Raw genomic sequence first — 14,940 nt, forward strand, 5'->3', positions numbered from 1 at the left:
CCTCAGCACCCGCGCGGGGCTGTGCGGACGGAGCGAGAGGGCGGGTGGCGGGGGGAAGCGGCCCCTCCGTTTCCTCCTCGGGAAGGAGGAAGGTCGGCTCTCGGCCGCAGGGTTTTCCCCTCTTCCTGAGGCGGAGGCGTGTCCAGGCGCCTCGCGCCCCTCACGGGCCGCGCTTTTATCTGTGGGGCGGCACTGAGCGGGAGACTTGACGCCTGGCTGCGGGGAAGGCACGGATAAGGCTAAAGGCAGGCCTGGGCTTCTCGCCCTCAGGCTCTTTGTGCCCACCTGCGCCCGTGTCACGTTCCTGGTGGCTGCAGCAGGCGTCTAGGGCCTCCGTGAGGGAGCGGGGAATGGAGGGTGGGTTCGCAGAGGAGTCGGCCCGGCACTGGGCCCTCGTTCCTATACATATGCCTTTCCCCTGCCTGAATAACATCACTAACTTTAGCCTAATCGTCTCGCTCTTGAGGACGTATCAAATTCCTGATCTACTGAACTGTAAAATCAAAATTGTGTGTCCTCTACATTTGAAATACCATAAAGGGTTAAGGACGTTCAGGGAGGCTAATTAAAGCTTGCTTGTTTTTCCACTGTTTTGTTTGGATGAGAGGTGGAAGAATCTGATGAATTCTGCCCAAAAGCCACAGTAGGACACACATTGAAATTCATTATAGAGAATTGGACTGTATTAAAATAATTTGTTAGGTTATGTTTTACTGTGAACTTTGCACTAAAGACAGCAGCCGTTTCTCGAATTGGACTCCGAAGGGGTTGAGTACCATCAGGCACTGGAGCCTTACAGCACCAGCTGGAAGGAAATACTGTTGATCATTAAATATTTTAGCCTACCCTACCTAAGCCACGTTTATTCTACAGAGTTTAAGAGTGAAGATCTTGCTATGGATCTTTAACATAAAAACAAGGCCATGCTTGCAGTTCTGTGAGAATATGAACAACAATTTCAGCTCAGTATTTTCAAGGAGATCCCATAGAAAGTGGCAGTTTTAAGTGCTCAGCCCTTTCCCAGAGCTGATCTTCTGACACGAAGGTCAATTTTAGTGAAACAATCTGATAGTACATGCTTTAAAAGGCTATGACTAACAGATTTTTTATCTGCATTTGTTAATGATGATAACAGCAACTGTGCCACAGTACGTTCAGCCAAACCGTCCTGCCTGCTGTTAGCACCCTTGGGCCACTGACAGACTCTAGCACAGATGCCCTCACATCACAGGTTCTAAATTTACATATAAATCCTTAAATGACTAACCTATCTGAGAGAGCAGAACGAGATGTTCTCTGTCATTCAAACGAGGTCTTAAAATATAAAAGCAAGGAAGATCAGACAAGAAAAGAAACAGCAGCCTCTGCAAGCATGTAATTCTGTTTTTTCAAATACTTTCTTCTCCCACTGTTACTGAGGCAAGTGCCTGCTGTACTCCAACCCTGTGATGCTCCATTTCTACACTACTTGGAGCTCTGCAGGCTGAAAATCGCCATGTAAAAGTGAAACATCCTGCCAAGATTATGGTTTGGTTTCTTTGCCAGTGTTTCCTAATGCATGCAGGACTTCTCACTTCCAATATAAGAAAGCAGCGGGAAAAAGCAGCATTTATTTAGCTTAATTTAGCAGATAATCTAGTATGAACCTTATCTTTCTGGCTTGCTGCTTTTAATGCTCATTGGAAATGCCACTTCAAATCAAAAGCAGTAGAGTTCGAGTACCTTTTTGGTATCCTGTTATTTTCCCTTTAATATCTAAGAGCAGAAGGTGATGGAAGTCAGGCCGTGCCAAGCTCATTTACCTAGAAGCAATTGTGATCTCAGCAGAATGCAGAAACGGGCAAATAATACAAGCAGCGAACTTGCAATTTGAAGCACTGAAAGGTTCCAGCCCTGAGAGCTGGGAAGCCTAAATCAGCCTGTTGTTAAGGCGATCTCTGGGAGACTGGCAGAGCACGATCTAAACGTTTGACCTTCGGGCTGGAAGTGGGTTTGAGACTACGCTGTGTTTGTGCGACTGCTCTGCGTTGGCTGTAGGCAAACTAATTCCAGATGAGTTAACTCCGGTGCCTGCAGAGCTCAAATACTAATCTGGTAGCAACAGGGTCTGGCTTCCTGGTCTGCACACTGTGCTAATAAAACCAACAACCAAACAAAAGATAAATTTCTCTGTTACTGTCTTGTTTTATGAAAACTCCCCAGAACCAGGAACATGGCCATTATTCAGATTGTGAATTTGCTTCCCCTCTTCTTTAACTAACTATCTACCTACTGCTGTTCTCACTAGCAGTAGCAAATCATTAAATAAATTACCTGCAAGCTAGACGATGCAATAGCGTGCTGCCCCTTCCTACACCCTGATGATGAAATCCCGTTGTCCTTCTCCCCACAATCTCACCTGGTGCTGCAGTTCTTGTGCAGTCCTCACTGATGGACCCCAATTTTCAGGGAAAGGAAGGGCCTGGGAGAACACACACCCCCTTTTGCTGCCCCGTTGCTGTCGTACAGGCACTCCGAAGCTTCACGCCAGGCCTCCGCTACGCAAGACGCTGAGCAAGCGGTGACAGTTCAGTCCCATAACTGCCATGGCGACATCGTATCTGTTTAACAATAAATTATTCAAAGTGATCCTTTCAATAAAAAAACTTCCTTGCTAACATACACAGGCACAGGAAATAAATATTTTAGTTAAGATTAAGGGTTTCAGTTAAGTGCCTAGCCTGGAGAAGTGTTAATTGCAGAAGTTGCATGGTGGTATTTATTGTTCTGAGAAACAGGTTTGTGATTTAAAACTTCATTCTTGGAATGATCAAAATATGAAATGAGAAAAAAAAATATATTCTTACATGTAAGAATCATATGCCCCCTCTGTAGTTGGTTATTAACTTCTTAACTCACTATCACTAATTACTTTGCCTCTGCTTATGCTGGTTAGCTTGACAATTTTGTATCTCAGTTTGAATAAAGAAAAATATTTAAATCTGTTTTAAATGAGAATTCTCAGAGAAGCAACATTTGGGTGGCAATCACTCAGAGTAATGGTCATTTATTTAAAAGCAATTGTTTCCACTGTAGCTAAAAAAATACAAAAACAAATCTTCTTGTCAAGGATTGTATAAACATTTTACAAAATGTACATTTTGGGACAAATTTGAGTCCAGCTGTGTGCCTTTTATCTTTACATTTTTAGGTTGTTCTCCGCCTCTACTCCCCTGATACGACTACAGTTAGCTGGAAGCCAGAATTTCTTCTGCAAATGCCCCGAGCTCTAAGAACAGAAACTTGTTTAAGCTGAGACCATATTTGGAAGAGATCTGGGTCAAGAAAAATAATCAAAAGGAAAGTGCATTCCTCGTGCGTCACATGACGGGATCAGAATGCGCGCACACACATCCCCGTCCTACGATCAGATAAAGCAGGCGACTGCACCCAACTTGCACAAATAACTTGGGGCTAGTGGAGTTGTGGCAAGGGCTGGTTTTACACTAACATTCACACTCTGAGAAGAACCCCAGTTTATTACAGGCTTATTAAAAAGGCATTCAGGTTAATTTAAAAAGGGCATTCTGAATAGACGTGCACAGCAACATGCCATTGATACGTTTCCATGGCAAAAGATTAAGAACTCTGGCAGCCCAGATAGGCACCGCTCTTGTGGATGTACATACCTGTCTCTCTAACCACGTCAGTAGTTTTACTGAAAGAACAGGCATTTCTCATGAAGGCAAGTATGTCTGAAGGACTGAAATACTGAAGTGCACTCTTTCCCTAAGAATTCAGCATTCTTTTCCCTATTATTTTACGAAGATCCCATATGCCACCTTTGATATTTGCTTTATAGTGGTCTAACAGAATTTTAGCAAGCAAATCATTGCTAAAAAAAATCACTTGGCTTCCAGTTGGGAAACTGGGATGAGGAATGGCCCTAAACTTAGAACCTAAGAACCTTTTATTCAATCAGTAGTCAAATATGTATTAAATAAGACTGCATGGCTTTAATTGTACAAGTAAAATCTTAAGCAGCCAGAACACTGAACAGTTATGGAACATGCTTGGGCTGTGATCTACACTCATTACATTTTGGTTACAACTTTTGTGAGCATAACCATGACAAGCTTCATAAGCATAAGCAGGAACATGTAAATCTGACTATTTAACCAAAGAAGAGATGGCAATGTAGTTATAGTAGTATAAAATTCTCAACCACAAGCACACACACTTTTTGTCTTGTGATTTTTTCCCCCATGCATTCCAGAATGGGGCATTTTCTCCCCACTTCTCCTCTTAATTTTTCAGGCCAGCAAGAGCATAGAGCAAACGCTCTGCCCATTTGCCCGCTTGCGGGTGCGCGGAGAGTAGCTTGGCAGGCTACATCACCTCTCTCTCCTAGAGCAGGTGCGTGGCCACGGCCATGATGCGAGGGACATTCTTACTAAGCCCTGCACACCCCATGGAACAATCAGCACACATGCGTAACATGTCAACCATGACAGAAAGGAACCCATCACAATTTGGTGATGAACGTCACTATTTGAATCTTCAGGGTACTGATCGCACCGAGATACTATTAAATCTTTTGAACAAGGGATCCAGTAGGGCTGTGCTAACGGTCTTGATCTCCTCCTTCCACTAACCCGCTTCCCTCAGCCTCCAAGTGATGTGAACTTTGTGGGGCCAGGGCTTCAGGCTGCTCTAGAGGTGGCCTTCCAAAACCACGTGCTGCGATCCTCTTCTCCACACGCTCCCAGCATTCACCATTACTTCCAGATTCGCAGGCCTTTAGGGAAGGGGCAGCTGCCAGGGGAAGGGCAAGCAAAGGAAGGAATATTTTGCTCCGAGCCTTTGCACTCGGCCCAGGGAAGCTGCCACATGCATAGTGCTGCCCCCTAAACCGTCAGCAGCTTACTTGCTTCGAAGAGCAGTACTGACACACTACCAGTGTGTCACCCCTCAATTACAAATCCGCCAACTGCATGATATCAACACCATATTAATGTAAAATGTCAGCAAAAGGCAGTTCATGACCCAACATCAACTACTTCTTTCACTGATCTACCCAAAATACCACTGTTCACTCAAGCACTGAATACATAAGTCAGTCTGGAAAGCTGACAGCCTGTCTCCCTGGCAGATACAGGAACAAGCCCTGCTCAAAACAAAACAAAATAAAACCAAACCCACCAACCAAAACCCAGCACCCCTGTGGTCTTCCAACATCTCGTGACAGGCAGATTCCCAGGAAAGCAGCCAGTCTGCAATGTTTATAAAGATCTTATCTATATTCATTAACACAATTGGAAAGAACTAAATATAGCATTTTTCATTACTTAATTGTATCTTCTCCCAACTTTAATTCTCATCATCTTTCTACTATTTTTTGCCTCCTCTATTTGTTAATTTGAGGGAGTTTCTTTTCTTCTGGCTTATATGCATTTGGCTCCTCATTTAATGGATCCAAACACCGGCACTGTGACTTTCTTTGCAGCAACTGCTTATTAACTGTCTGAAGCATCTGACTGCATTTCTAGTAGAAAATGACAAGCACTCTGATAGGTATTGTACACATTTCCCTACTCCAAGAAGTACAAGGTTAACTGTTACAGGAAAAAAAATGCAGGAACAATGTAAGAAGTACAGAAAACAGATGAGTTATCCAGAAAGACAGTTTCTGAAAAATATACATTGAAATTATTTTTATTTTTTGCTGGAATTTAAAAAACATAGGAATATTGACATTGCATTTAAAAAACCCAGGAAGTCAAAGATTATACATTGTTTCATCTCTGAAATCCAACAATGCAAAGCTGGAAATCACAAAAATGTCTCCATCGTGCCCCCTTTTTTCCTTTTTTTTTTTTTTTTTAAAAGGAGTTACCAATATATATATGAACATTTTGAAACAAGATTTTTGAAGAAATGTCAGACTGTCCAAACTTGAAAGTGCTCTTCACTAAATACATCAAAATCTGTCGTTATTCTGGGGGGCACTGCCAAAATTCAACACACAAGTTGCAGGAAACACATCAAAACCCAGTTTTTAACAGAAGGAAAGCTGATGTATTTAAAGGGAACCATAGGTTTTTAGTTTTGAGATTTTTTTGAATTTTAAGATACGTTACTGCACGTGCTTCTTCTCATTCTGCTCAATGGCTTATTTGTATTAACATTGGCAAGTACTATGTTAAGGGGTTTTCTTACCCGAAATGTAAACTGTTAAGTTCGTATGATCATTACTTTCCTTTCCTGTACTGAAAATAAGGTACACTGATGTTAGAATAAGACGGTTGTATGCAAACAGAAACGACCAGAAGTTTAGAAATAGAAGTTGTGAATTTGTACAGCTATGATGCAGGTCGTATGATTTGTCTTCACGAGAGTTAAAGCAGTATATACACAACTATTTTAAAATGACACATTTCTTCTCAATGTGTCAGGTAAGAAAAGCTTTCTACAAAAGTCCTTTTGAAGATCATCATCTTGAAAGTCTCGCAGCTGCTTGAATGAGACAATTCAAACTGCTACTGCTTAGGCCCCAGATAAGTACAGACACAGGAAAGTTAAATATCTAGAATAAGAAGTGTTTATCACAATTACTGATGGTTTCAAGGGGATGAAACCTCAAAAAAGGAAAGGTCTTGCCTGTCCCAGTAATGTGATAGCTTATCGACTGCAATGATAGTCAATATTTGTGGAATTGACTCATAAATATTATTACTCAATTTTACCTAAAGCCATGTCCTAACAGTAATAAAGACAATCCTGGGGAAAACCACATTAAATGCATATATAAGAACACTATAAAAATTGACAAAGTCATATTTCATTACAAAAGAGGTTTCTCTTTTTTTCTGAGTATTTCTTTTTAAACTAAATAGGCTTTCAATCTTATGTCAGAGAAGGAGGAAAAAAAAATCAAATCCTAAAATTCTGATGTTTAGGAAAAAAAGAAAATTATTTTCATACTACAAAACATTTCACTTTACAAAAAATCCAAAGAATTATTCTATTAAGTGGATGATAAAGATAAAATAGGAAATGAAAAGGATGAAAAGATCTCAAAACTAGATCTCAAGTATTTTTGGATAAAATTCTCTGCTCTGATCAATGCAGGACTCTCTGACATTAATGGGGTGTTTGTACTGGGAATGAATGTATGTGGAACCAGCCAGAGAGATGCTATGGATCAGAAGAAAATCCTGCCTTTATTTTGGTGTTTTATCATTATTCCAGTATAAACTGATATGATGTAAATCATCCCCACAATATGAAGCAGGTACATTCTAACAATTTCCAACACAAATCCCCACATTGTTTAATTTACTTAACAGTATAGTCTGTCAGGAAAATTAAAATCTGTTTTATTTGATATTCTTCATGGTGAAAAGTATATAAACTACACTTTTAAATTAAATCATGCTCTGCCAAAACTGGTCTGCTTTAAGACTGCTAACCTTAGTGGAGAGAATTAAGATGTCTCAGCAAGTATCAATTTTGTGTTAAAAAAATGTCCGCAGACAAAATAAAAAAATTCTTAAGTTACAATAAGCAGTGTAAACAGCAAAAACAACAGAAGCCACAAAGTTTCACACACCAGCCACTGGCAGACAGATTACTCCAAATACTTATAGAACTTTGTATCTTCCTTTGTTGGTTGGTTGGTATGAATTTTGCTGCAAATAAAGAAGAGAAGTAATCACAGTTAAAATGGTAAACAGGTAAATGAATTGCAATAAAACCCACCGACCATAAATTCATATTACATATCACTAAGCAGTTCTTCTGCGATCTCCTTCCTTTGAAAGTTGGAAGAAATGTTTATGGGGAGGTCATCAATTTTGAAAAAGGAGCAAAACTGTATTGATAAAGGCTCAGCAAGACCATTTGAATTGACTGCTGAGCTGAAAGGCTATTTGAAGGGAAAGACAAAACAAGACACTACAGGGTATAATACAGTATTACTGAAGGTTGTTCCAGAGAAAGTCAAGGTTTCTCTAACCAGAGAATCCTAAACAGTTTCTCAAGACAACATCTTCTTTGAAAATGGAGTATGTTGAACACAACTAATTATTAGCTGGGTATGCTGTGGAGTTAAGGCAAAACAATTCTCACGTATGTGAAGTATTCAAATAAGAAATGTAAACTCCTCCTTCACCCCCTCTGCCTGATAGAGATGATACTAAGAAATGAACTATGAACTGACCCTTTTAAGGGGTCTTGAGTCAAAAAACTCTGTTAATGTCTTATCTCCATCTGCTGGCTGGATAACAGCCACATGTCTAGCTAACTGAACAGAGTAATGTATTTTCGGGGTTGTTCAAGAAACTGGTTTTTAGATCTACAGTTTCCAGACCCTGGTGTTAATAAAAATTTACACCACAGCTCAAGCGTAAACATTTGTAGGAATCAGTCTCATACAGCACTAATTGAGGCACATTCCTCCGCAGAGATTTTACTCACCAATCTGATAAGCTCCTCTTTTATAAGTCGCGTGATTTCTGCCTTTGCTTTCTGTACAGCCAGTTCATTGGCACCTGAAGACATAAAATAACAATCTTAAACTCTTTCTGTATGCGAAACCTGTGGAATAAATATTGCTGGCTATTTTCAGAAACACTGTAAAAATTGACAAATATCCTCAGCTATTTGCTGATGAACACTCCAGTATTGCGTAGATTGTCACAGCTAGGTTGGATTCTGTTTTAAGGAAGATACTTTAAACAGATAATCATAATTTACTATCCAGAAATAATTAAGATTAGAGGTTTATTTGAGAAAGACTGGCAACTGCAATGGAGAATGCCACAACCACCACAAGACATGCAAAGTTGTTGTAGGTAGCTGATGTAATCTCTTACGCCTTTAACTTAAAAGAAAAAAAAAACACCCCACAAGATTCAAATTTTCTCCCTAATTCCACACCAGTGTAGAGAACATCTTTGTTCTTATTCTCTCTCTCTTTTTTAACATCACATTCTCTCCCAAACTGTTTCCATACACGTTTGCTATTGTTCTGTAGCAGGTCAGTCTTCTCAGGAGCAGCATCTCAGTGCTCCATTTGACAAAGGGTATTAAGATAAATGATTGTTTCCTGAATGATTATATTATTTGAAAAGTAACTACAGTGGGTGTGTAACTGAGCATCTAAGGATTATGACTTGAAAGATTTTATGCCTAGTTACAAAAGTAGAGCTATATCCTTAACTGTAACGTTTATAAAGAATACTTACTCTCTATAGCCAAATAAATCTTTCGTTCTCCTTCCTTGGGTTCTTTGCCTGGAGGGAAATAAGTTCCTCTGATTGTAATAGCAGCTTCAGAATATTCACTGATTCTCTGCAGAGCTTCTTTGGATGTAACTTTCCATCTGGCAGTCTGCAAGGTGAAGGATATGGAAGAATGAACGATGAGAAAGGCATCACACAAAACAGGAATTCAAAGAGTAGTTGACATTTTAGACAAAAAAACAACAATATCCCACTGCAAGAAACAGTAATGGCATCCTATTTTAAAAATAACTGGCTAAAATTTCAATCCATATTTTAAAGTGAGTATATTAAAAAAAAAGAAGTTATGTCAACAAGATAAAGTTATGGAAGGGGAAGAAAGAGTGGATAGATAGTACTATTAAAGCAAGAATTCTCTTTCTACTTTGCTACACTGGAAGTTTAAAAGCTGTTATCTTTTCCTTTTGATTTTCTGAAGCAGCACTTACAAGTATTTTATTTAACATTCTTTGCACAGGAGTAGACCTCAAAGGCAAATATATGCTGGCTGAAGAAAAAAATAAAGAAATCTTAAAAATATTCTCCATAAAAAAGTCTTAAGAAATAAACATTGCCAGTTGCTTTCAGAATAATGTAAAAATTGTCACAAATCTATACAATAGCCTCAAAAATATTTCAGTATAATAAAATTTCATTTAGACAATGAAAATACTACGAAGCAGCTATTAGTTTATTATAAGTTTTCTAGACTGAGATTTTTTTTTGTCCTTTGTAACTCTCGGTGAGCTCTTGTATTCAAAGGTAGAGAATTTTAGAACAAGACTGGATTAGCTCTTACTCTGTTTGTGTGAAGGCAGTGCTATTTCTGACAGAAAGAGTGATTACCATCTAGTCGCTGTTCTGTTTGTCAGTTCTGGTAGGTTGAGCAAACATATCATGTCTCATACTTTAGGCAACTACTTTTCCAGAAGCCAACTTTGGAATACCGCCTCAGAAAGCAAGATGCACGTCCCTAGCTCAAAACTTTTGCTTGTTACACTTACTCTCTACAAGAGGTACCATATCAGCATTACGCTCACTCTCAGAAATCACTGCACCCATAAACATGGCAAAACCTGCCACGAGGAAGGCTAGACTATGCCTGTCCTATGTCGCATGTAATGGTATTGAATGGCTGTGCAGTACTTCTATCAAGAACAGCCTCCCAATCAGCTTTCACTCTTGCTCTAGGCAGCTTCAGGTGATCATTTTATTTATTCTAGAACAGTCCCTGGCATCTCTGCTCTGCACTACGTTAAGTACTTATACACACATACAATACAAGTCCCCCTCCCGAAAGGCTTACAGAGATTTTCCAAGGTCATAATCAGCAGTGATGATTCTCACCAATAAATTGCCATTTATATTTCAGAGTTTTAGAGAACTTGTTACAAAATATTAAAGAACAAATAGTGCCAGAAGGCATAACAGTGAAAGAAGATTAGAGTTTTTTTCCTAGTGTAGCTCTACAAATAATTTCAAGATCTACAGATTGTTTATTTGTAGATGCAAGTATGCAGATAACAGAAAGTTACCACCTGTCTAGCCATTACAAGCTGGCAATGCTTTGTAGCCAGCAAGCTTATCTTCAAAGGGCTGAAAGGTAAAAGGACCCTTGGCAAAGTGATAAATCTAGATAAACAACGTTCTGTGAATGAGACACAACTTAGTAAGAGTTAAGAGGATTTCTGAGAGGGAAGGGTAACAGACTGACAACACAACAGCTTGATAAAATAGGGCAAATGAGGAAGAACCTTGAAGATATGTACAAGGACTTTGTGCTTGATACCGTGGAACAAACATACTTAGAAGAACAGATGAGGCAGGCTACAACAGCAATATGCTGAATGGGAAAAATGCTCAGGTAATCAAAAAGCAAGGAGCAGTACAGGAGTCACTGTAGCATACTCTTTAAAATACTGAGTCAGAAGATGTGAGTATGAGAGAAGTCAATGGCTGAGGGTGAAAAGATTTCTGTATAAGGAATGCTAGTTTTCATGATACTCTGTCTAAAAGCTGAGAATTAATCAGATACAATGTAGTAATTTCAACTAGATATGATAGGAAAAAAAATATTGGAATAATCATAGTCTAAGCTATATAGCCAGCCTTTGTTAAATAATGGTCATTCAAGTTTGATTATAGTAAAATGGTTACTTGCCTGTGGGAAGTCATTGATCTCTAATTCTTCTTCATATCTCTTAAAAGATTCATTTTGTCCTCCATCCTGTTTTTCCTCCTCCTGCTTTTCTATGGGTACATAATTGAGTTTAGCATTTATTTTTTCCGCCAGTTGCTCTGCAATGGTCTTGGCAGATACAGTAGGAGCTTGAATTGTGCCTCCTCTCAAGATAGCATTTGTAGCCTGTTGCATCACATCCTGTGAAAAAAAACAGGTACACGTTCAAGACAAGGTAGCCAAAAGAAGCCATAACCAACTTCTGCAGACGTGGGTTTCATTAAAGCTTTCAGTGTATTATAAATATCAACATAACAAATTTATCTTCAAAAATTCTCTCTTCTTTCTGTCCTCTGAAAACCTCCATCATACCTGCATACCAAAGATCTTTTGAATATTCAACTCAAAATACCTTTGGACATACCAGACCATATTAACCTAAGTCCAAATGGATTGTTCCTTATATGCCTCAGTAGAGAAAGATGTTCTGCAACTCTGCTGAAGTAGCCAAAATTTAACTCACTCCTGATAAAATTATGCAATTAACCCTTGTGCCAAGAAAGATAAAAGTTTCCACTTTCGTATTAAATCACATTATCATATCATCACAAATCATCACTGAGTTAGCCCAGCACAGACGACCTAAATAATGCAATACATTATTACTACTTGGAGGAGCAAAATAAAAAGGAAGCCAAGGAACAAAACATTAAATACATTCTATATGACATTTATTAAAAAAGAAAAGAGATTGCTCTGTAAAGGGTCTGACCTTAAAGTGGAAAGGGACCAATACTTGCGCCTCTGCTCCAAGATTCTTCTGAGCGTTGATTCGCAAAGCCAATCTTTTAGCAATTTCCAATTTTTCTGCATTACCAGCTGATGGCGTAGGAACATTTGATGTTCCTGGTGCTGCCATGTCTTTTACTCTTTTCTTTGAATTGAACATGCTTTCAATTTGTTCATCAATCTAAAGAAAGCAACAATAATTAGATCACTGCATTCAATCTAAAGGAAACAACAATAATTAGATCACTGCATTTACCATTAGATAATCTCATCATTCTAAAGAAAGAAAACACTAAGGTGCATTTAGTTTGCACGCTCTTAAAGAAACAAATCTGCCACAGTAAATGGTAGAAGCCTGCGCAGAACTACAGCTCAGCAAAAAGAGCAGATGATCGAACAATCTGAAAAAGTTTGAAAAACTTAGCAAAGAGATTTACTTTCCAGTTCACAAAAAGGAGAATAATAGGCATTAAGAGAAGATCTAGTAAGGATTTAAAAATAGAAGCATTGTAACATTTATACAACTATACGTACTATTTTAAGTATAAAATACCAGCAAGTCAGGAACATACTCTCAAGGTCTTCACAAGAGAGCTGTGTGTCTTTTACATTAAAGAAGATATGGACCTACTCACAGAATTCAACTAATTAAATTGGTAGTGTAGGACATGGAATAACAAAAACTTGTGCATTCTGCAAACTGCCATGTAATTTACTGGAAAAAAAAAAAAAAAGGTTATACTGGAAATTCTTAGAAAACTTGATCTATTTTCAGATGCTTACATCAACAGCTGTATCTTCATCATCTGAGTCTTGCAAGCCGAGAGCTGCTTTTTGTAGTTTCTTTCTTTCATTAGCCAAAGCCTGCTCTGTTTCATCAAATTTAAAACCTTTACCAGAGAATCCACTGCTTTTCTTAATAATCTTTCCCTCCTAAAAACAAAAAGGTATATTTTTATACTTATGTATAAGTTTTAAAACCCACTTCCAGTAGTCTTAAAATAACTATGGAAACATACTAATTAGTTTGAAGTTACTTATTTAGAAAAGCAAATTATAGGGCATTTAGAAAGCTCTTCAAATTTTAAAAACTATTTTACAATGGAGTGCAATGAAAAAGCTATGTTAGTTCAGCAGGTAGAAACAATACACTATTGGGATTTTGTCTAAGTGTATAGTTACAATGATCCTCAAATACTGTCAAAAATATGTTCTGATGTGTGAAAAACTTCGAAGTCAACATTTTCAGCATAAGTAAGATCCTCTGACAGTGGGGGCTCTGGAAATAACACACAAATTTTGCGAAAGAGCTTTATTATCTTTCATGTAAATTTTGATACGAGCCAAAGTGCCACTTATACGGCAGGCATTTCCCCATCGAGTACCAGATGCCAATATTTAAATTCTCAGTAACAGGCCTGTAAATGACATTCAAAATCCCAATTCTGAAAACATTTACAACACTTAGCTAAGCACACATATGCATTCCCCATGAAGTCAGTGAGATGACTCATGAATGTATAGTGTACAACTAGACCCACACGCACACACGTTAAACTCAGAGCAAAGCCCACTACAGAAGAAAGGATTACTTACAGCCTTCTGCTGGTCTTTGAAGTCAGCCCAGAGCTTCTCCAAATCGGTAGGAATTGGATTCCCAGACAACTCCAAAGCCTTAATGATATCACCAGCATAGCGTGCTTGATCCTCAGTAATGAATGTATATGCATATCCCTAGTCAAAAATAATTTTAGAAAAGGTAAAGAAAAAAAATATAAAGACATTTTATCTCTAACCTTGTTAAAGCACCCTTGCACAGATGCTGTTGTTCTGGTCAATAAATGTAACTATGATATTCATGTATGGATTTATGTATTTTATCTATAAACAGGAATGTAGAACAAACAATATGATTTCCCAGGAAACTGATATGGAAGTGATCAATCACAGATGGCAAAAACAGAAGTCTTTCCTTTCGATCTTATCATGGTTATGGTTATAAGTTTGGAAAATAAAATCTTACAAATTTAGTAGAGCATATTTCCAAGAGTGAAAAATACAACTTTCAGATACAAAATGGAATTTAAAAAAAAAATCATACATTAGAAGAATATGTAAACTGCAGCTTCCCTAGTGTTAAAATTCAGATTGTATTTTGCCCACGAGCTCTCTAAAAACCTTAAAGACCTAAACAAAAACCCTCTTTCCATCAGAAACATATGAAATACTCTTCTCCATGGCTACCCTTTGAGAGCACCTTCATCAACATTACACAGGCAAAATTTTCAGCCAAACACAAAACAGGCAACTGATTTTACATACTTTATTGCCAGCTCGTCCAGTTCGGCCTGCTCTGTGCACATAATCCTCATAATGGTTGGGACAACTATAATTGACCACCAGCATCAATTGTTTTACATCCAAGCCCCTTGCTGCTACCGATGTGGCCACTAGAAGTTTGCAAATTCCATTCTTGAAATCATTAATTATGCTGTCCCTGTCATACTGATCAATACCTGCAAGAAAATCAGACAAAACAGTTAATTGTATAAACCTCTGCTGTTTATTCATTTTTATTAGTTTCTTCTGGTTTTAAGTCAAAAGAATCTGTACACAGATCAGAACATCCTCCAATTTCAAATAACCCAAAGCCTCAAGAAATTATAAATCTTCAATGAACTCATGGTTCTACAAGCAACATATCTAATC

The 14,940-nt window shown here is 38.3% G+C and overlaps 1 protein-coding gene across 2 annotated transcripts in view; it reads right to left on the minus strand.

Annotated features, from left to right (window-relative positions):
• Positions 1-2,549: 2,549 nt before the first annotated feature.
• The window catches only part of DDX46 (DEAD-box helicase 46), a 28,579-nt gene continuing 16,188 nt past the window's right edge, over positions 2,550-14,940 (minus strand). Inside the window, exons 16-24 of one of the 2 annotated variants that reach the window (XM_062587455.1) lie at positions 14,554-14,747; positions 13,828-13,965; positions 13,015-13,164; positions 12,215-12,412; positions 11,425-11,643; positions 9,228-9,372; positions 8,458-8,531; positions 7,592-7,670; positions 2,550-2,600 (exon numbers count right to left, since the gene is read on the minus strand). In XM_062587455.1, the coding sequence (XP_062443439.1) occupies positions 7,623-7,670; positions 8,458-8,531; positions 9,228-9,372; positions 11,425-11,643; positions 12,215-12,412; positions 13,015-13,164; positions 13,828-13,965; positions 14,554-14,747 (1,166 nt within the window). In that variant the 3' untranslated portion in view covers positions 2,550-2,600; positions 7,592-7,622. Of the gene's footprint in view, positions 2,601-7,183; positions 7,671-8,457; positions 8,532-9,227; positions 9,373-11,424; positions 11,644-12,214; positions 12,413-13,014; positions 13,165-13,827; positions 13,966-14,553; positions 14,748-14,940 lie in introns of those variants that run through there. The other variant, XM_062587454.1, reaches the window with a different exon arrangement.

Source organism: Rhea pennata, chromosome 14 (genome assembly GCF_028389875.1).
Source record: "Rhea pennata isolate bPtePen1 chromosome 14, bPtePen1.pri, whole genome shotgun sequence".
Lineage (NCBI taxonomy): Eukaryota > Metazoa > Chordata > Aves > Rheiformes > Rheidae > Rhea > Rhea pennata.